The sequence below is a fragment of the Dermacentor andersoni genome, chromosome 1, assembly GCF_023375885.2.
Source record: "Dermacentor andersoni chromosome 1, qqDerAnde1_hic_scaffold, whole genome shotgun sequence".
In the NCBI taxonomy this organism is placed as follows: domain Eukaryota; kingdom Metazoa; phylum Arthropoda; class Arachnida; order Ixodida; family Ixodidae; genus Dermacentor; species Dermacentor andersoni.
This window is the reverse complement of record NC_092814.1, coordinates 265,318,554-265,341,591: the sequence shown is the minus strand read 5'-3', so window position 1 is coordinate 265,341,591 and position 23,038 is coordinate 265,318,554. Positions and strand designations below refer to the sequence as shown.

Sequence of the window (23,038 nt, the reverse complement as noted above, 5' to 3'; positions counted from 1 at the left end):
CAAGGGAACAAGAGTTCAGGATTACCAGTCAGCCTCTAGAGTCTGTGAAAGAGTATGTTTCCCTAGGTCAATTACTCACAGGGACCTTCATCATGAGAAGGAAACTTACAGAAGAATAAAAATGGGTTGGAGCACATATGGCAGACATTATCAGATCCTGACTGGAAGCTTACTATTATCACTAAAAAGAATGGTGTACAATCAGTGCATTCTACCGGTCCTAACATGTAGGGCAGAAACTTGGAGACTGACAAAGAAGCTCGAAAACAAGTTAAGGACTGCAAAAAGAGTGATGGAATGAAGAATGATAGGCATAACGTTAAGAGACAAGAATAGAGTGGTGTAGATCAGAGAGCGAACGGGGTTAGCCAATATTCTAATTGACATTAAGAGAAAGAAATGGCGCTGGGCAGGTCATGTAATGTGCAGGTTAGATAACCGTTGGACCATTAGGGTTACAGAATGGATACCAAGAGAAGGGATGCGCAGTCGAGGACGGCAGAAGACTAGGTGGGGGGATGAAATTAAGGAATTTGCAGGTGCTAATTGAAATCGATTGGCGCAGGATAGGGTTAATTGGAGGTCGCAGGGAGAGGCGTTCGTCCTGCTGGGGGCTTAAAATAGGCTGATGATGATGATGATGATGAACTTGTAGATGTGTACCCAGTTTGGCGTTAAAGCGACCCTGAAACAATTTTTATGATTGTGTACAAATGTGCTGAGTCATTAGGGTAGGTCCTTATGATCAATAAAAGATGAATTTAAGTGCTCCGCTCAAATTGTGTAATTTATTATAAGGTATGAAAAATGTACATCACTACCAATCGCAGCTGAAAACTCCCCGGAGTTTTCAGCTGCCCCTTGATGTCACTCAGGCAAGTGATCCTATTGGCTACCAACATTATGTCATCTTAAATGCTTGAAACATGCCACTTCATTAACCCTTTCGCTGTTGGACCTTTCTGGCCGTGACGCACCCCCAGTGTCGGCTTGGTTTCAGGGAACGAGCACAACAGGGAATGAACATAGCAATTTATTTTTGATTATGATTGGTATACAAATAACGTAGTCAATGCTATATGCACATTTCAGTGTTCTGCAGCTGCTGTTAGTAAACATCATCATCATCATCAGCCTGACTATAAAATCCGTACAACATCCGAATCTGACGATGCGGAACCCTGTTCTTCGCATGCGACTCTGTCCGAGTTCGAATCCGAGCTCGGCTCGTATTCTAAATTGGAATTGAGCCACCGCACCAATGAGCAGACGAAGGTCCCGCGCGCTCAGCCATCCGAAAGTAACCGCGCGCTGGGAGGATGCGCTTTCAGTCGCCCGCACAACGGAGAGAAATGGGACGTTGCGTGATCAAGAAGACAGAGGGAGATGGAAAAAGGCTAAACAAAGTTCGAAGGGCTTTACGTTTACTGCTGCAAGCCGGAAGCGAGGGTTCGGCGAGAGAGAGAAAGCAGCAATCGAGTCACTCTTTTCGGAGAGGCAACGGCACGTGCGTCTGAACTTGACGCGGCGTAGCAGACACACCAACAGAAGAAAAATAAGAACCTTCAAACCAGCGGAGATGGCAGAACAACCCTTGAACCCATAACCACACGCGCGCGACGCAAGGATCCAGCGAACGCGGAGCCACCGCGCCACTCAGCAAAGAGAAAGTGGGGAGTGGCAGTCGCACCGTACTCTTCAATACATGGGTTAACACAGGTCGGGGAGAATATACAAACTCGTAGAAAGAGTCAAGAGATGGCATGGCCAATTCAGGAGCGCCAGCTTTGCGCTCAGGCGCGAAATTTTGAACGCACAATAGAGAACGTACCGGTACGTCATTGACACCGTGGGGGGGAAGCGCGATGACGTACCGGTACGTCCGTGACAGCGAAAGGGTTAAAGGGTCCCTCACCAGGCCACAGCAAATTTTGGTTACCTGTATACTGGAAGTTATGTGCCCTCTAAGGAGCACTCTACCACTAGAATTTTTCAATTTAGTTCATTGATATTCATTAATAGCAGAGATAGAAATACTTGAAGTGCCGCGAACCCCTGATTTCAGGAGGCAAGTGCCACTGCCAACATAGACACTCTCTCCACTTGCCCCATCTAGCCTCCGCAAATGAAATTCCTTCCCTGTGTTCTCCCATACTGGAGCTAAAGGATCGCATGACAAATGCGTCATGGTCCCCATCTTATTTTTTTCTCTCTCTCTCTCACACACGCGTTTTTGCTGAGTGGTACACTTTCGGTGACAGTCTTGGGTGCGAGCTGTTGAGTTTGTCTCTTTTCGCGAAGCAGACGATTTTGTGCACTCTGCATGAGAACACCTGATTAGCAGTATAAATCAGTGCTACAGTCATGAGCACTGAGGTCGGTGCAATAAAAGGAAAGGGCATGATCACAGGGCTGGAACATGGTTGAATATGACATAGTTTCGTTCTCTGCACACACGACAGCACAATGTGGGAACAAGCAGACGAAACAGAACTAGTTCTCTCTCACTACGGTACAAAGTAAAACAAAAACACGCAGACATTCGGTTTGTATATCCTATTATTTCTCTAAACTTTAATTTCTCTATGGAGGCAAAGATTAAACAAATAACTGATGTCGCCTTGAATAATTCTCGAAGTCATGTGCCACTATGAGTGACGTCACAACATGGCGATGTTGTAGGTGCACCTGCGTGATTGACGTCGACTCTTAGGTTAGGAACGCGGCACGCACAAAAAGGAGGACAAACGGCGCTTGGTTTAAAATTTAAGCTCTGTCCGCGGCACGTAAGAATGTAATACTTAGCAGACACGATCATTAGCATGCATTGTATGCACTGTGCTTATCAACTCAAAATGGTCTGACCTCGTGAGGGGTCTTTTAAGGTTATTTTTAATAGCACAGATATGCATAGTAACTTGTGTACCCTTAAAAATAAGTGCACAAAGCAATAAATGTGGATGTTTCTTCAAACCAGTGGCCTGCTTCCACCTAAGAATTCAGATCGTCTGCTACAGCTCTAGCGATAGCAGTTTATGGAATGCGAAGGGGTACTCAGATGAAAATAGGAGCAGTAATATCTTCTGTGGCGGCAGGAACTTTAATGTTACCAGTGCTGCAGTACACTCGTCTTGCACTGCAGGTGTGTGCAAGGAGTAAACTGCAGTGACTGCTTGCTGTAGAAGAGGCGAGCGCTGAGCGTCAATGTCAACACCAGCCTCCTCGGTCAATGCATTTTTGAAAAGAAATATGCTTTCATCAGCAACTGCAGGTTCCGCATTTGTCAGAGAGCCAAGTTTTGTGTAAAATTTGCCTAAAATGGTAGCAGAAAAATATTGCAACAAGCCGAGATAAAAAAAAAAAAAAGCATTGTGAAGGCAATTGAATGTGCCTTACAGCGTCTCAAAATGTCCGTCAGAAAGTCGCCATCTTTAGTTGGACTTTGGTGTAGTGGTACCCTCTCCGCTTCCCACCCAGAAAGTGTGTATGCATTGCACAGGAAAGACATGCAGACACTCCCTCAATTCAAATCAAATGGAAGTAGACAAGGCTTGCGTCACCGCATGAAGGAAGCAGGACATAGCAATAGCCGCACGGTCTAAACGTTGTGGGGGAATGCAGCAGCTTGAGAGGAGGATAATGCTTAACCACTTGTACCTGTTTTATTATGGCGCACTGACATGAAATTCTTATGAGAAAGCATTCCTTGAAAGTTATCCTGTATCTAGACATACTACAAAAACTGTTTCAGGGACCCTTTAACACTATGGTTGCCGTCTGGGTGGTCTTCCACCAGCACAACTGATTTTTCCGTCATAGTTTGGGCTATTGAATGGACACCCACACCAGCACACCATCTCTCATTTTTCTGACTCTCCCTAGATCGGCGCATATATAGCAAGCATTCTGTTATGGGTTCATACATAACAGCTGAATTGTCACAATCGGACTCATTTTTAATTCCTTAAATGTTCACGGTCACGAAACATATGCTGTGTGATGTTGCAAGACTGAGTGGTCCATCCTTCTACTTTTATTTTTTCTCCTGGCTTTTCTCCTTTGAGTCTAAGCGTGACTTCTGGTTCTTACATCTTCTCTGCGACCACCCACTCATGACTTCTCGCATAACTGGCACGGTCAATTTGAGCCACATATGCACATTATCCATTTTCCCGCCCTCATGCATCCCTTAGCTACAAAAACAATGCTTAGTGGGCTGTTGGCTTTACTCATTGGTCTTAAAAGTTTTAAATGTGTGCCAAATTTTACAGTCCCTTTCAGTAGATTTCAGTCATGCAAATTTTGTACTCATTTATTGCCGCTTTATTTTGCTTTCATTTTATTTGTATTTTTGCATACAGTACTTATCTAAAAAAAAAGTGCTTCCTTTTCCACCCCCTTACTAGACTGGGCTTGCCACACGTGCTGTACTACAGGAGTCCTGCATGCATGTGGCGCAAAATGCAGGAAAAGGATACTGTGTCTCGGCAGTTCTTTTATAAACTATGTTTGCAGACAAACATACACTGCCACATTGTATTGCTTTTTGCCTAGCTCATTTGTCATTACTTCTTCAGCGCTACCTGCATTCCTGAGTTTATCGCTTGATGGTAAAAGCATTGTGTAGCTGCTCGTGCAAGGCCAAATGCCTCCTAGTTGATGAGCATTTGACGCTGAATAATGTATAGGTTTGGGAAACCAGACACTGTAAATTCCTGCATTTTTTTAATTGGCAATGGCAAAATAAGCTTTTACTGTAATGGCTTGCTAAACTTTTTTTTTTTTTGGCAACATAATTGTAATGTTTTACATGTTAAAGTCAACAAATTGCTGATAAGTTCACCGGCTTATTATTATTCGATATTCAGAGTTCTGTATTTGTATTAAAGAATTTTGATATACATATACTGCTAAATAAATGTTTTGAAGACTAGGGAAAAGCCATCTTGTGTTGCAACGTATGAAAGCCAAAGAAGGCTTCCTGATGTAACATGCATAATAGTAATAACAAAATTAATAAAGACAGCATTGTTTACATTATTGTGCTTTGTAGCAATGTTCTAGTAATGAAAATGTATTTTATGGTGCATCAGCAATTGCAATCTATGTGTACATTAGTCTGCTTTGAAGAGAATAAAATGAGAACATTAGTTGTTTGAGGAATGAGTATAGTCAGCAATTATACGACAGCAGACGTTACACAAAATCAATTTAATTCCTCAAAAATACACAACCAGATATTTAGCATTTTTACTGAGTATTTATGTAATAGCAGCACTTATATAATTCACATAACAGCCATGCCCTTAGCTTTGCTGCTATTTAAGCATAACTATTGAATACAATTGAATGTTGCAATACGATTGAATGGTTTCGCTGTGCTAAACTAGTAGTATCATGTCATTAAGTTATCTGGCTGCAAAATGAAGTGAATGTTGTTGCTGTCATTCTAATTTTGCAGAACTAAATGAGTTTGAACAGCTGACTGGCATTGAGTTTACCCAACTTATATAATTCACATAACAGCCATGCCCTTAGCGTTGCTGCTATTTAAACATAACTGTTGAATACGATTGAATGGTTTTTCTGTGCTAAACTAGTAGTATCATGTCATTAAGTTATCTGGCTGCAAAATGAAGTGAATGTTGTTGCTGTCATTCTAATTTTGCAGAAACTGAATGAGTTTGAACAGCTGACTGGCATTGAGTTTACCCACATACGACTGCTGGCCAAAGCCTTCACTCACCGCAGCATTGGATTCAACAACCTCACCTTGTAAGAAGCACCTCATTTTAGCCATTCTACCACGCAAGACAGTCTCTATGGCTACGCTGTAGCTCCACCAGTTTTGTCATTCGTTCTGCCCTCAGTGTGTGGTGTGTGTAGGGCACTATAAAGCAGTGAGTTACAATAGAAAAGTGATGAAGTGTACAGAGTAAGCATAATGCAAAAAAAAGCATAGTATGCAAGTAGACCTGCAACTATAACTAATTTGTCATGAAATTTAATATAATCATGTTGCACAACCTTCAGTCTAGGTCCAAAAATAAAAAGTTCACTAGGGAAGATAGTACCATTTCATTACTGTTCTGGACAGAAAGGACTAATGAAACACTTGTGTGGAATTGCTTTTCAACATTGTAGTAGCACTCTTGGCATGCAGTTATGCACATTGAACAATTTTGGGATGAAAACCTGTTTCATTGACTGTTTCACTTCGGACCAGTCTACACCTTGTTAATAAGCTGGGGAACTCATCACGGTTGCTATCTTATCAGGTACCAACGTTGGCCCAAGCACCTGCAGAGTCAGCTTTGCAGCTTTTATACTTGGACCTTGCCCACATAGTCCTTATCCATTCCATCATTTCACCGTCTAAAATATACACAAATTCTTCTATCATAGACGTGATAAAACATTGTTTAAAGAGACAATGACGCCGGTCTATGTACATTTCGCAATTTTGTCCTTGATTTTAGCTAGCTTTCAAGAGTACTGTTCTGATTGTAATCTGATTAAGTGCTTCATAAGAGATAATTATCTGTAAGCTCCGCTCTAAAAATTTGCATTCTTCAAATCAAATAATGCGCACTGCTTTCATCTGTGACAGCTGGAAATTAGTGCCTGAGGTGACCGAACCATGTACAGGCTCAATGGTATTCAGCAGCTCTTTCTGATCATTTAATATCGGGCAGGATGGAACTCTGTCACTAGCGTAGTGATGGTAATGTAGAGCAGTGACCTCCATTACCAGAGGGCTATTTCAAGAAGCATTTGCTCTCAGTAGCCTTTCTCCAGACAAAAATGGGCACCATGAGGGTGACAGAACAGAGCAAAAACAGCTGTGTAAAGGCCTTATCATGTTAAGGGTTCTTCTGAGGCCCACTGCTGCTAACATGCATGAGAGTGCTCAAAAGCTATATAGTCTGATTTAAAATTTTTCACCCATTTTGTACTCTGACTAGGGGCTCAAACCAGAGGCTAGAATTCCTGGGCGACACCGTTTTGCAGCTGGTTGCTTCTGAGTATCTCTACAAATACTTTCCAGAGCACCATGAAGGCCATTTATCTGTAAGTCCTTGTGCACTGTGATTGTGTTATCTCAGCATTGGAGGGTCTTGTCTTACCTTATCAGTCCTCGTGTCAGTGCTGAATATTCATTTTCATTCTCCTGAGGTTGTTTCAAAGGTGTATTAACCTGCTGGTGTCACAAGTTACACAAAGAACTGATGCCAGTTGTGGAGAAATAACACTCATCTGTACTACGCTAATAGGTGAATAAATATGGAACAACCACATATAACTAGGAGTCACAGTGTAAAAAGACAAGAGCTGACACAAAGAAGCAGCGCACAATATAAGCGCTATTTTTGCATTTGTCTTATGTGGTTATGTTCCTGATTTTTCCTGTTCGAACTTTCAATGTGACTAACTCTGACTTAGTTAACCACCTTTCCAGTCATCACTGGTGGGTTGTAGCAGACTGCTACTTCTGTACCATAACTATTACTGTAGCAGTCATCGTCCACCTTCGCAGATGCCAAGTTTGACAGTGATTTACAACATTTCAAAATGTCCGTCAGGAAGCCGGTATCTTGAGTCAGACCCAAGATAGTGGTTCACTTAGCAGCTGCCAGCTTTGCAGATGCCAAGTCAGGCCATGTGCATGTGCACTACAACACGGCTTTTGAGAGGAAGCTTTATTTCGTGCCCAGCTCCGATGCCGTCTATTCAAATACATGTAAAATGCAGAAATGCTTTTCTGAAATAAGCCCTGGATTGATTTTAATGAAATTTAGGGCATTTGAGAGAAAAAGTTAGATTCCAGTGACTGTTGGAAGCGCAATTCTGATTTAGGATCTGGACTTTTTTCACAAACATTGGTGAAAATCTGTAAGCCTGAAAAAGAAATAGAATCACAAAGTTTACAAATCCGTAACTCTGCACCAAAAACAGTTCTCTAAACTGCATCCATTAGAACATCCATAGTGGAAAAAATTAATATATAGTCTACGCTCATTACAACGGACCCGTGTATAACAGACTTTCGGATATAACGGACCATATTTCAGCCTTGGTTTGGTCTACCTATTTTATTAATGCAACAAAGTTCGCTTTTAATGGACCGCGCTACAACGGACTGCCGGCTGCAGCAGTCGCAATTGGTAGGTATTTTTTTAAAATCAGGCGTATAAAATGTACTTTTGCCGGGTCGACACGGGCTGACAACTGACTTGCGAGAGTCAGCTGACGATCGCGGCTCAATATTGTGTGTGCGAGAGAGGAAGGAGGGGCGGAAACGCGCTGTCTTCTCTCTCGTGCGAGGCACAGGGGGAGGCAAGAGAGAGTGGGGTGTTCTACTCCGCCGCCTGCTGTATACGGCGCAGCCGCCGTGTCTTGAAAGTGATCTGCAATGTGGACAAAGTATCGTTCGCGTGGGTGCCTATCTTGAAAGCGATCTGCAATGTGGACAAAGTGTTTGACCGCGCGACTGCCATATCTTGAAAGCGATCATTAATGTGGACAAAGTGCGCGCCCACGGCCGCCTTATCTTGAAAGTAATCTGCAATATGAACAGAGTGCGCGCCCGCGTGGCCGCCGTAACTTGAAAGCGATCTGCAATGTGGACAAAGTGCACGCCCACGCTCCATAACTTAAAAGATATCTGTGATGTGGACGAAGTGCCCACACGCGTGGGCGCCGTATCTTGAAAGAGATCTGCGATGTGGACAAAGTGCTCACCCATGTGGGCGCTGTATCTTGAAAGTGATCTGCGATGTAGACCTAGTGTGCACCCATGTGGCAGCCTTATCTTGAAAGTAATTTGCAATGGCAAAGTGCGCGCAGGTGCCATAACTTGACAGTGATCTGCGATGTGGAAAAACCAGTGCCGGCAGCTTCGTATGCTCTGTGCTTTCGACGTTTAGTTCGCATTGAAGTGAGACACCACAAAGGTCAATTCGCTTGCTGCTGCTGCAAAACTGCAACTTTTTTTGTTTGCTTTTTACCTTAGACGTTCGTCACTCACCCTTTGCAATAAAGTTGTTAGACATAACAATGAAAGTTTCGGAAGTGAGGCGTTTCGGATATTACGGACTTCGGATAAAATTGACATATTTTTGTTCGATTATCAGGGTCCGTTGTAACGAGAGTCGACTGTATTAATTTATATCTCGTGTGAATTTCTTACAATGTTTACAAGGGTTTTGCGAAAGTCCTACTCACACATTGATGTACTTAAAGGGCCCCTCACCAAGCCCCAGAGCAAATTTTGGTTATATGCTGGAAGTTGTTACGTGTCCTCTAGGGAGTGTTCTGATGCAAAAAGTTTTCAAATTGGCTCATTAATAGCCGACATATAAATATTTCACTGCTGCGAACCCATGATTTCAGAAGGCGAGCTCCACTGCAAAGTGAGACGCTCTCTCCACTTGCCCCATCTAGCCTCCGCAAGTGAAATTCCTTCCTTGCGTTCTCTCATATTGGAACTCAAGGATCGCGGGACACATATGTCATGGGCCCCGCCTTCATTTTTTTTTTCTCCTCGGGTTTTTTAAATATTTCTTCTTTATTCCCCCCCCCCTCCCCCTGCTGCTGCGCATCTTTGCTGACGGCGTCGTGTGCGAGCTGTTGTAACTCTCGTTTCGTTCAGCGCTCGATATTACGCGCTGCGCATATGGACACATGACTACCGGTATAATTCAATGCTACACGAATACTGAAGCAGACAAGCAGATCGCAGAGGATGATCACGTACTGGAACACGGTAGAAAATGGCATAGTTTCGGTACCTGTGCACATGACTGCACAACTGTGAGAACATGCAGACAAAGCGGAAGTACATCTCTGTTGCTTCGGTGCGAAGTAAAACAAGAAACACGCAGACATTCCATTTGTGTGTTTCATTTATTTTCTAAACTTCAATTCGTCAATTCAAGCAACAGATCACACAAATAACAGATGTTGCCTTGAATAATTCTTGAAGTCACGTGTCTCGATGGTTGACGTCACACTGCGGACACAAGTACGTAGGCACAGGGACACGAGTATGTCACCGTCTGGCTTGGAGCGTGGTCGTTGCGAAAGAAAAGGAAAATGGCTTTCGGATTGAAATTTCAGACCTTTTCGTGGTGCGTAGCGATCTAATACTTTGCAAACACGATCGTTAGCACGCATTGTTCACTCTGCGCTTGTGAGCTCAAAATGGCCAGACCTTGCGAGGGGTACAGAGCCTTGTATAATATATCAATTTTGTCCATTTTAGATGTACTATTAGACACAGTTTACAGAACTGTAATATTTTTCATTGCTGAGTTATAGAGTTGTAAACTTGATAGCTTCGTTTTTGGAAAGCTTGCACTTTCTACTAATTTTTATATAAAAAGTCAGTGGCCTAAATCTAAGGTCTGCTTCCAACAGTCGCTAGGTTTCAACATTTTCTTTTCAATGCAACAAACCTCATCAAATTTGTTGCAGTGGTTGCTGAGAAAAACGATTTCTCCATTCCCATGCATTTAGATAGGAGCCCTTGAGCTAAAGCTTCCTCTTAAAGCTGGCAGGTGGTTGAACTAGTAGAAGTGATGGGGAGAACAGCAGCAAAAGGGTAATATTGCTACGGAACAATATGTGCGATCACAAAGAGCCGAGCAGTAAGAAGACAACGACGACGATTAGAAGCTAGTGCGGGCTGTTGCCTCTTGGACAAGCGCAGCGTATTCTCTTGTAAATATACTTGTACATAGCTTTTCGTCTGCGTCTTCCTACGTGACATATCTGGTGGAGGTGGACGTTCCCTGTACCTCGTCACGGAGCTTCGCAGTGGACGGTACGTCGAGCCTTCCTTCATGGCTCCCGGCGACGACAACCCGACTCCGCTTGCTCCGACACCTGCTGCCACCTCGACGACCTACATCACTCTCCCCGCTCCCCGTGATCCTGGCGTATTCTCGGGCAAAGATGGGGAAGACGTCGATGACTGGATCAGCCTGTATGAACACGTCAGCCGCAATAACCGGTGGGACCCTACTATTATGCTCGCCAACGTAGTCTTTTACCTCGGTGGCACACCTAGAGTTTGGTATCGCACGCACGAAGATGAGCTCAACAGTTGGGATTCACTTAAGACACAGCTTCGAGACTTGTTCGGCAACCCCTACGGTCACCAACTTGCCGTGCAGAAGGCGCTTTCCGGCCGTGTGCAGACGTCAACAGAGCCCTATGTCACGTACATTCAGGACGTCTTGGCTCTGTGCCGCAAAGTTGACACCCACATGACTGAGTCAGAAAAGGTCGCCCACATCCTCAAAGGCATTGCCGATGACGCCTTCAACTTGCTCGTTTGCAACAACGTAGCGACGGTGGATGCTGTTATAAAAGAATGCCGCCGCCTGGAACTCGCTAAAAGCCGACGTATTGACCAGCAGTTTGCCCGTCTGCCGAACACCCCAGCGACATCTTCCTGTGCCGACACTCCTCGTCCCAACAACACTGCCGATGTTACCAGGATTGTCCGGCATGAGATCGAGGCCGCCTATCCGGCTGCCTTCGACTCCAGTCCCACCAACACATCTGCAGTCACGGTTTCACTGATCCAGGCAGTTGCCCGCCAAGATATTGAAAACATGGGTCTTCACACCATCTGCTCGGCCCATCGTCCTGATACCCGCCCGGCTTGTTCGATTCCGCCCCGTCCCGCATCTTCTTACCCACCACGTTTCCGCAACCCATCTGAATGGCGCACTGCTGACGACAAGCCCATTTGTTTCCACTGCCATCGAATCGGGCACATTTCTCGGCACTGTCGCAGTCGCTGGAGTTCCCCGACCCGGCCTACTTATACTGCCTACTCTCGCCCCCCAGGTGGCCCTTCTCGTCCCTATGCCGCACGCTCCGATAACGCCGCCGCTGATTCTCCTGCACCGAACCGCTCCTATTCTCGTTCGCCTTCGCCCCAACGACGACAATCTCGCTCTCCCCAGCCCCGTCGCACCCATTCGCCGACTCCCTTCGGACGCCGCTCCCAGCCGGAAAACTAGACGATGCAGCGCCTCGAGGTGACGCTGCATTGCTCCCTACGCCACCAAATCCTCTACTGACGTTGCCCACTCATCTGAACCTTCTTGACGTGCAAGTCGACGGTCTTTATCAATTCAAAGTGATGCCGTTCGGTCTATGTAACGCCCCTGCCACTTTTGAACGCATGATGGACTCCCTCCTTTACGGTTTCAAATGGTCCACGTGCCTGTGCTACTTGGACGACGTTATCGTATTCTCCCCAACGTTCGCTACGCACCTCGAGCGCCTCTCAGCAGTCCTGGACGTTTTTCGTTGAGCCGGTCTGCAACTCAACGCATCGAAGTGTCAATTCGGCCATCGCCAGATTACCGTCCTTGGACATCTCGTTGACGCAAACGGAGTGCAACCGGACCCAGGCAAGATCCATGCTGTTGCGCACTTCCCTGTTCCGAAGTGTGTCAAGGATGTGCGCAGCTTCATCGGCCTTCGTTCGTACTTTCGCCGTTTCATGAGAAATTTCGCTGCCATAGCACGACCACTAACCGAGCTTTTGAAAAAAGACGCCCCTTTCCAGTGGGGCGATAACGAGGCCTCTGCATTCTCACATCTAATCGACATTCTCACAACGCCTCCCGTTCTGGCCCATTTCGATTATTCTGCGCCTACCGAAGTCCGTACTGATGCCAGCGGTCACGGAATTGGCGCAGTACTGGCACAACGCCAGCGTGGCCACAACCGTGTTATCGCTTACGCCAGCAGGCTCCTCTCACCCGCGGAGCGCAACTATTCCATCACTGAGCGTGAGTGTCTGGCCCTAGTTTGGGCGGTTGCGAAATTCCGCCCATACTTATATGGCCGACCCTTTTCCGTTGTCACAGACCATCGCGCGCTTTGCTGGTTATGCTCACTGAAAGATCCTGCAGGAAGACTTGGACGCTGGGCCTTACACCTCCAAGAATATTCGTATACTGTCACCTATAAATCTGGCCGACTACACAAGGACGCTGACTGCCTGTCTCGCTACCCGGTCGACGAGCCTGACGCAGCCGACAGTAGTAGCGCCAACGGCATTTTCTCTGTGTCTGCCTTCGCTAACATTGCCGATGAGCAGTACCGAGACCTATCGCTGCGAGCACTTATCGAGCGTCTGCGCTCTACACCTACCGACGCATCCGTTCGCCGATATGTCCTCCAGGGCGGCATTCTGTATCGAAGGAATTTCCTCCCTGACGGCTCTGATCTTCTTCTTGTCGTGCCAAAGCAGCTACGACAGACAGTGCTCTTTGAGATGCATGACGCACCCACTGCAGGACATCTTGGGGCAACCCGCACGTACGACCGCGTCCGCCGCCGCTTCTATTGGCCTGGTCTCGCTCGCTCCGTTCGACGCTATGTTGCTGCCTGTGATCCCTGCCAGCGCCAGAAAACACCTCAGGTGCTACCTGCCGGTCATCTCCAGCCGATCACCGTCCCTGTGGAACCGTTCTTTCGTGTTGGATTAGACCTGCTCGGTCCCTTTCCCACGTCATCCTCTGGGAACAAATGGGTAGCCGTCGCGTCTGATTACGCCACCCGATACGCTATCACTCGGGCTCTCCCTACTAGTTGCGCCACTGACGTCGCGGACTTTCTCTTGCGTGACATTATCTTGCTTCATGGTGCCCCGCGACAGCTGCTTACTGACCGTGGTCGAAACTTCCTCTCGAAAGTTATCGCTGACATTGTGCGTTCCTGCTCCATTCAACACAAGCTGACTACCTCATACCATCCTCAAACCAATGGCCTGACAGAGCGGTTAAACCGTACTCTTACTGATATGATGTCCAAGTACGTTTCCAAAGACCACCACGACTGGGACATTGCCCTTCCTTACGTAACATTTGCGTACAATTCTTCCCGGCACGACACCGCCAGATTTTCTCCATTTTATCTACTGTACGGTCGCGAACCTACCTTGCCCCTAGACACGGCACTTCCTCCTGCTGCGATCTCAACAAGCGAGTATGCGCGCGACGCCATCGGCCTCGCCGACCATGCACGCCAGCTTGCCCATGCTCGACTGACAGCCTCACAAACCACTCAGCAGCGTCAGTACAACGCCCGCCATCGTGACGTACAATTTTCGCCTGGTGCGCTCGTGCTCCTGTGGTCGCCCTCTCGTCACGTCGGACTTTCAGAGAAGCTCCTTTCGCGATACACAGGGCCCTACCGCGTGCTGCACCAGGTGACGCCTGTGACTTACGAAATTGCTCCTGTGGTTTCGACCTCGTCCTCTCCTCTGGCATCTAGTGATGTCGTGCATGTCAGTAGGCTCAAGGCCTACTACACTGCTTCCGAGTCCGATCTTTAGTCGCTCCGGGACGGCGTTTTTGCAGCCGGGGGTAGTGCTACGGAACAATATGAGCGATCACGAAAAGGCGAGCAGTGTGAAGACGACGACGACGATTAGAAGCTAGCGCGGGCTGTTGCCTCTTGGCCAAGCGCAGCGTATTTTCTTGTAAATATACTTGTACATAGCTTTTCGTCTGCGTCTTCCTACGTAACAATACGACTCTTTACTATGCCATTATCTGTCCAATGAAAACAGATAATTTCTTGTGCTTCTAGCGATAGAGTTGTGTTAAAGAGATACTAAAGTGAATTTAAATCTTGTATATGCAGTATAATCTTGTTAATTCGAATTCTAAGGAAACTAAATTTATTTGAATAAAACAGAGCTTGAAATAAGGAAAGCCATTTTGAATGTAGCAACCGATCATTTGTGCAGTACAGTGTGCATAACCAAAACTGTCACTGGGCTTGCATTGAAAAAGTCATATCTTTTCTCCATCAGTATGCCATGACATGTGCCGGAAAAAGCCTAGGTACCGTATAAAGTCAAAGTGCTATAAGATAGCACACCATTTCCTGTGGGTGTGAAGGAAAGCATGTAAGAGTGAGCCGAGAAGGATGGTGACTTGATGCACGCCGTCCTCCAGCATGCTCAATATCGGAGGTCACATGATCAAAAGTGTGCATCTCCTCCTTTACCGCAGCTGTGGCTGCGCATGGTTGCCCGCACGGCTGAGCGCATACCCGGGACACACACCGTATCTTGAAGGTAATCTGTGGTAAATGCAAAGACAGGGAGTAGCCAAGATGGCTTGTTGCTTCATGTGTGCGTCTTCCCGCGTTCCTGGTATTGGAGGTCACACAATCATACACATTGAAGTGAAAAACAGCCCGAAATGCGAGAGGCAGCATGAAGGTCAATTCACTCACTACAGCAAGTTGTTTTTTCATCCACTTTCATTGCCATTAATTTATCATTTCTTTAATTCACTTAGTAAGTACAAATAATTTCCCCTTTGTTGTCCTTGGTGTCTTTGTTGGCTTCTCATGCTACAATTAATAAAAATCGGGCCCCTCGGTTAACCCCCTTTCTTCTCATCCTTGCATAACGAGGGCCTCGAATCTGGCAACATTGAAGCCTTCAAGTAGCATGTGCAGGTTTATTGACCAGTTGCCTTCACCCAGAAAGATCACGTACTCGTGACGCCTGCAGCAGAAAGGATGTTCCACATCTGCCGCCAAGGTTTGTGAGTGGTGGCGCTGGCTAACCCTCCCAAGGTTAGTTCTAGTAGTAACACATAAATACCCAAGAATGTGGATGGGGAAACGGCACCGCAGTAGCTCAATTGGTTAGAGCATTGCACGCGTAATGCAAAGACATGGGATCGTTCCCCACCTGCAGCAAGTTGTTTTTTCATCCACTTTCATTTCAATTAATTTATCGTTTCTTTATTTCATTCATTAAGCACAAGTAATTTCCCCTATGTTGTCCTTGGTGTCAGTGTTTGTTGGCTTCTTATGATACGACTAATAAAAATCGGTCCCCTCGGTTAACCCCCTTTCTTCTTGTCTCTTGTCACTTTTATGATACATGACATTACAGTAGCTAGCAACACATCAAACCGTTGCCTTTGACCCGGGTTTGTCCAAAGAGCAGTCCATGGGAGCGAGAATTTGTTTGAAATAGCCATTGCGCAGTTTTTGGAGTTCGAATTCTCTGTAGCTTTTCGCTATTCAAATACATAGAACTTTGTCGGGACCATCAGAGAAATTCAAGTTATCCGTCAATTCAAATGAAGAGGTTTCTAATTATCTGGATTTTACTGTACTACTACTACCATATTTACTTGCATAATGAATGCACTCACTTTCTTCGGCGTCGGCAGCAACGCAGACTTCCACTGACAGCTCTGGCACTTAGAGTCTGGGTCGTACTCAAAAATCCACGTCTCATCATCAGTAGTGACTTGACAAACCTAGTCTTGTTCACTTTGAAGATGTGCAATGATATCTAGACGCACGTGCATGTGGAGCTTAGCTTCATCCAGTCAGAATTCAACAGTTATGGCACCACCTTTTCACAGACTTTTCGCATTTGCAAATCTTCAGTGATAATGTTCCAAACACTGTCCTTTCGCATGTCCAATTGCATGGCGATCATTCGAACAGTCAACCGACAATCAGCACACAACACCTGCCTTACACACTCTACATTATACTGTCATTCCTGCTTGTTGAAGGCCCCCCACTTCCCGAGTCATTTTCCACTTCCTCGCACCCCTCTTTGAACCTCTTGTGCCATTCAAGCACATGTGTGCATGGCATGTTGTCTTCTTCATACACTTGCTGAAGCATTTAGAGCACTCTGACGATTTTTTCTTCAACCAAACTAAAAATTTAGGTTGATTCATTGCTCCATGCTCATGGTTCATTCCTCAGTTCTCACAGCTGAACGGCCTGCAAAGACAGTGGTGTAAAAAAAATGTATGATTAAAAAAAGTTGATGACTGTAAGAAGCTCATGTTACAGTCATACATTACCAAGACATTGATTACTTGACTAAATAATAAGCTTATCCCTGTTTCACCCATATGCCCACACAGCAGACCCAGTCCTGTTACTTTCAGGCAGACCTCGTATATTCCTAGGCCAGCTTGTTTTACAATATTTGGAAGGATTTTAAAGGGTTCCTGAGCCACTTTTTATTCAGTTAGAGACATGCATTTGAAATTAAAATAGACTATTTCAGAAATTCTCTGCATAAAAAAGTACTTCAATGCATTTAGAAGAAGCATAGTTATCGGCAGTCAAAGGTCGCATGTGATCCCGTTGCTCCAGTTCCTTCTGCAGTGCCTTGCACTGCAAAGGCTACGACAGAGCAGAGCATACTTACAACACTCCGGCTACTGAACGTCACCGTGGCACACAGTTCAAAGTTGATTTTGGATGTTCACGTAGACGCCACTACTTCCGATTTTGGTGCCTACAATGCGCCAAACGTAGCCAAATGCGGTTATCCTCAGCGACCCGCAATTCAGCCAGCAGACTTGTCACGGCACCCGTGGCGGCCACGGTGTCTGCGCTATGTAGCAGATAGCAACTACATGCAACTGTTGTGTGTATGAGCAATGTTTGCTTTGTGTATGACAGTGCTTCAGGGTGCGCTCGCACTAATATGCTCCAGTCTGGCCGTGCTACGCGGTGCAGACTGGCTTTGTCCTGCACCAGCTTGACCGACGGATGTCGGTCAAGCTGCTGCAGGACAAAGCCAGTCTGCACAAGTTGCACAAGTTGGATGTGGCTACTGCCACATCCAACTTATGTATTTTGAAGCGCTATGACGCTCAGTATATATATTTCAAAGTGCTATCACGCTCAATGCAAAGCGAAGTCTTCCAAAGTGTCTAACCTGAAGCAACCAGTAGTGAATGTGTGCTGGCAAGCGTGCATGTTGCATGTGGCCTGACCTTAAGTTTCGCGTGGTTCGAAACTAGTTGAGTTTTTAAACCTAGTGGAAATTAGCGAGATTTGATGGCTGCAACTCCGATAAGCAGGGTGGCCAAAGTTTTGTTCCTACGTGGGGGGCCGAGCATGAGTAGACAGACTGTAGTCGGAAGTACGTTATTATTATCGAAATTCGAAATCAAATTTTCATTTATTTCAGCCTGTTTATTAAACTGCGTCAATAAATATGCATTGTAGCAGTAGGAAGTGCACTGATCCAAACACCCTTGATTGATGTCATCTATTGACCTATAGCACCCACGTATGGGAATCTGCTATATTACGAAATAAAGCATCCAGAAAAGAGTGAAGAGCAGGCTTTTGTTGAAAAGAGAGCATGTGAGAGAAAGGTGACTCTGCACTCCGCTTACGAGCTCCATGTGCCGCGCATGACTGCAAAGTTTGGCTGAGATGTTCACAGCATCGTATGCTATCTGCGGACTGTGTTTTTTCACCTAGCCTGAGGAGTGGTTCAGGACCCCTTTTATTTAAGAAAAAGAAGGTCAGAGCAAGTTATAACAGGAAAGACACGAGACAAAGAAAGAAATAATGTGCATAATACTTGCACCAAACAAACTTCATGCCTGCACATCATGTACTCACAAATGAAATTAAACAAGAAGATAAGCAACATTGCTGATGCCAAACTCAAAGGTAAACTCTAATTTTACCTCTTGCTCTTAAAATCTGCATTCAGAGTGAAGGAGTGAGTTGATACGTTGACCAAAACTTTTTTTAAATCTTTATTCTTCGAGTTACATTTTTAAATCTTTATTCTTCGAGTTACAGTGCTGGAAACCAGTTGACATTGTGGGGATCGAGGTGCCTTCCCGTGCCTTGTTCCCCAGCTTGCGCATATGTTTAGCTCGATCTCCGGGATCTGCCACCCCAGTGGCAACATAGTAGACACGGCCAGTGCACCGGAGCTAATTTCCAGCCCAAATCATGCTTCTCCCTCCTGGCGTCAAGCCACCGTACTAGCATTTGTCACCGGGACACGCCCTTATTGGCTTCTCGAGTGGTAGCCCTGGGTGCTCTCTCCACCCGAGCTCTCTTCCGCTGAGTGCTTCATCACCATGGAAGATGCTCACAGGCCTCCAACGAGTTGGTTACATAGGACCTTTGCTCCCACAACTTCTTCTTGCACTTGGTGGACCACTACCCAGTTAGCCCTAGTGCAGCGAGTGCCCATACTCAGTTAGTCTTTTGGTGAGCCTTTGCCCGTAAGCACCATGACTGTCACACTATGCTGTATCTGTAGATTGTGTTTGTTGCTGATCTGATTCTGGAGCCTTCTCTGCACCGTGTTGGAGAGTCGACAAACCCTGCTGTAGCGCCTTTGTGCATTGCGGAGGGGAGGAGTGTGATGTCCTTTCCTGACCGTCGCTCGTAGGGTGAGCCTCGTGCAAACCCACCTCAACAACATACATTATTTTACATTCTTATTTCGCATGTGAGATCCACTATTTCTTGTCTCGTTTGGTTCTAAATTTATGCAAGTTTCCATTACTGAGTTTCGTAGAAAATTAAAAAAAAAAATTGTTCCTCAGGTTTTACTTAATAGAGTATCAATGACTTCTGCATGTTTCAAGGAATCCAATAAGGCCAACCTTAGTGCTCGATTTACCTTAGGATAAGAGCTGTGAGGCTTCATAGTTGACACCCACAAAAACTTATATGGTTGTGAACTTTGAAGCCTCGCAGTTGTTCTAGAACAGAATTTAGAGGTAGCCAAAGTAACCCACCAAATAGTGGCTATCATTTCATCAAAAATTATAAAAATCAGAAAGAAATTCAAAAGACTCAAGTACAAAAAGCATCTTTAAAAAAATGTTTTTTCACTATCCCTTTCCCTGGGTATCTTTGGAGCAATGCAAAGCTACACTTGAAGGCTGTCCTGTGAGTTTTTTGTTTTGGCTTAACACAAATAATTTTCTACGGTAGACGTGGCTTTCAAAACTCGCGGCACAGAGACCCTCGCATGTGACATTGGGAGCAGGCAGAACCCCCCCCATAGCACAGTAAAGAAGTGGGCTGCCTTATTTAAGCAAATGAGAATGAGCATTGAAGACAACCGATGTTGTGGCAGGCCAGCCGAAGTCGGCACACAAGGAGACATCACCTGTGAGCAAGGTCATGGTATGTCCAATCGGCAGCTCAACATCTGGACAAACGCAGAGACAATGGCATCATCACAAATGGCAGTACAGTGCATCTTTACCAAATAACTTGATATGTACATACCTGGTTTCTACCAGCTGGGTCTCAAGATTGCTCACTTATGAGCAAAAGTGCATGTGCTGCACAATGTCCAAAGGCAACCTGGAGCTGTTCAGGGCAGATCCTGTGAACTTTATTACATGGGATGTGTCTGTTGATGAAATGTTGGTGCACCCCTTCCATCGTGAAAGTAAATCCAATCAAAGCTATGACAACGTCCCAACTCTTCACTGCCAAAAAAGCCCAATCTGCTACTTCAGCAAAGTGATGGCTGCCATCTTTTGGAATATAGACTGCCTATTGCTTGTGGATTGTTTGCAGAAGGCGCAGGCCATCACCACAGAATATACTGTGCTGCTCTGATTGATCATCTGGGGGATGCCGTCAAGGCTAAATGACATAGCATGCATTTGCAAAGCGGTAATTTTCACCGAGACAACGTGCCTTCGTACAGCGCTGCTGAGGCAATGGCTGCCATCCATTCCCGCAGCTTTTCTGTGCTTCATCACCCGCTGCACTTGCCAGATCTTGCCCTATAGGTCTCGGGAGTCCACTTTTTATTGACAATGACATCATTCGAACCGCAATCCACCTTTTAGAGGAACAACCTTTCCAGTATATTTTCTGAGGATCCAAGTATTGGAATATAGGTGGGCCAAGTGCTTAAACAATTGAGCGGACTGTTTTGAAAAATGTGTCTAGTTAAAGTCAACTGCTTCTTTCTGGTTAAGGCCAGGAATCTTTAGACAACCCTTGTATGTCCACATAAATAAAGAGGGTCAAATTTGGGCAGCTTTACAGTGCAACTAATCAGTGTTTTCACATTCAGTGTTAAACAAACTTTGCACAATGTTTCATGTGTAATTCAACTCATTACTAAATGCATTTCTGGGTGTATTCAGGTAAGGATAGTCATAGTGGTGTCCCATAAATTTTTTATTTCAATGTAACTTTTAAATGGAGTAGAAAATAATTGTACATTGAAACAAAGCTTTTTCTTATAGTGCACATCTGTATTGAAAGAATGCGAAAAAAATTTAAACAATTTTCTACTTGTTCAAACTTTTCTTCTTTGCTTAAGGGGGCACATGGGTTGTGGAGATTATTTCCTGCATCTTATGACCAAATCTGATGAAAATAAACAAGCTTAGTTAGTTTTTTCTGCTGATTTCAAATATGCAATAATTTTTCTTGTAGGTCCATTAGTTCAGGAGATTGACAGTGCTGCCACTCTATTGTTTCCGGAGACAATGGAAAAAAAACTGCTCAGCAGAAAGTGAATATTATTGCATAGCTAGATACTATAATGTGCAATAACTGCAATGCTGCAAAAAGTTTTCAAATGAGATTCTAATTAGCCATTCTGCAGGTGATCAAAATTCTTTCCTTGACCTAAAGCTACCACATCAAAAAAAAAATTAATAAAATGGAAATATACATGTGCACAAATTTGAAATTCTGCTCTCAGCACTTTGTAATATGCAGATTAGGCTTTCTGCTAAAGAAAGAATTAGTGCTCTAGCTGTTCTAGATCATGAGATATCACTCCGACAGTCTAGTTAAGTGACCCAAAAACATGTTTTGAGAAAAGTGAGAAAACGTGCAAAACCCTATTTTATTTACATATTTACAGCTGGAACAGCTCTGTAGGCACCAGGCATGTAGTCCTGCTGACTCCCAACCCCTGTGTGCCGCTTTTTTAGGGACTGGCGCAAATCTTCTGATGCTTTGCGCTTCTTGGCTGATGCTGCCATTCGACGCCTATCTTTCTCGGCCATGCGGGTGTGCCTTTGCTCGCTTGTATTTAGACATAGTTCTTTCATTATGTCCTTTGAGGCCCTTGCATTGCCTGCATTGAACTTTAAGACTGCCTCTGCCACAGTAGCCTCCACCATGAATAAAGAAGTGTGCCTGTCTTTTGGCACCAGTGCCCAGATCATCGAATGCAGGCTTTCATTGTTATTTTGCGTTTTACCACGCTGGCAACGTTGCAGCAGTTTCTTGTCTGAAAGACGTTCATATATGGGACGTAAAGCCTGACAAACATGAGGAGGAAGCTTTCGAGCATGTTTTGGAACCGGCTCACCCTTGGCCGCTGCAGCATTTTGCTTGCACCAGGAGTTTGGGCCTGATGGACAAAGAGTGTGATTAGCCACATCATCGTTTGATGTGATGTGATGATATGTGGCCATCACTGCATTTTGAGTGGCATCTACGTCTCCTTTGTGGGTCTTCAGAGCCCATCCATAGTATGAGGTTAACTTGAAGATCAAGTCTGCTGTCAAGCGGCCCTTTCCACCAAGACTCTCATGTCCAGGGCCTCTGTGTTTTGCCACCAAGTTGCGCAAAGCCGTCCCCATGCGCTTTTGCACATGATTCACGCAGTCCTCTTTTTCAATCGGGATATACCCATACACTTCATCATCTTGTAAAGCGAGATAACTGTGGCTGTCCCCGTCACAAAGCACCGTTGTATACCGCAGATTGTGCCGCTCCAATGATCGCCTGAAAAGGATGAGGGCAGCTTCCACCTCCATCTCCCCAGCTTTCTTATTAGTGTTCTGACACTTGTGGCCATTCTTCCAGGCTCCATAGGAAGGGTCACTCTCCTTAGGCCCTGACTCGCACCCAGCACAGAAATTGCTCAATACTACAAAGTCGAGCACAAGTCCGCTGAACAACTCGATCACAGTGCCGATGCCGATACGGGATGTATGACTGCGGGTCATCCATGACCCGTCGTACGACATTGCGATGTTCCCAGTATGACCCATGTTCAGTTCGGCGTAAAGTTCGCAAACCGACCGCGCGCAGTCGCTCGTCAGATTACGCGCCGCGCAATCAGCCACTGGCGTCAACTTCGTCTTCACGTAGCTCTGCCACGTTTTCTTGTGAAGCGCCCGACGGCTGATGCCTACCAACAAGAAAATGTCATTGAAAGTAGTTTGTTGGTTCCCCGTTGCCTGCA

General features: G+C 45.4%; 1 protein-coding gene and 1 long non-coding RNA gene across 7 annotated transcripts in view; one reads left to right on the top strand and one right to left on the bottom strand.

Annotated features, from left to right (window-relative positions):
• Positions 1 to 23,038, top strand: part of drosha (ribonuclease 3 drosha) — a 268,462-nt gene that overhangs the window by 179,489 nt on the left and 65,935 nt on the right. For all 4 annotated transcript variants that reach the window (XM_050196330.3, XM_055063089.2, XM_055063088.2 and 1 more), the window contains 2 exons: positions 5,672 to 5,775; positions 6,966 to 7,071. In XM_050196330.3, coding sequence (XP_050052287.1) covers positions 5,672 to 5,775; positions 6,966 to 7,071 — 210 coding nt within the window. The remainder of the gene's footprint in view (positions 1 to 5,671; positions 5,776 to 6,965; positions 7,072 to 23,038) is intronic.
• LOC129380894 (uncharacterized) overlaps positions 1 to 23,038 on the bottom strand; it is a 100,428-nt gene that overhangs the window by 42,923 nt on the left and 34,467 nt on the right. For all 3 annotated transcript variants that reach the window (XR_008609093.2, XR_011890305.1, XR_011890306.1), the window contains one exon: positions 16,215 to 16,803. This is a non-coding gene — a long non-coding RNA (uncharacterized lncRNA). The remainder of the gene's footprint in view (positions 1 to 16,214; positions 16,804 to 23,038) is intronic.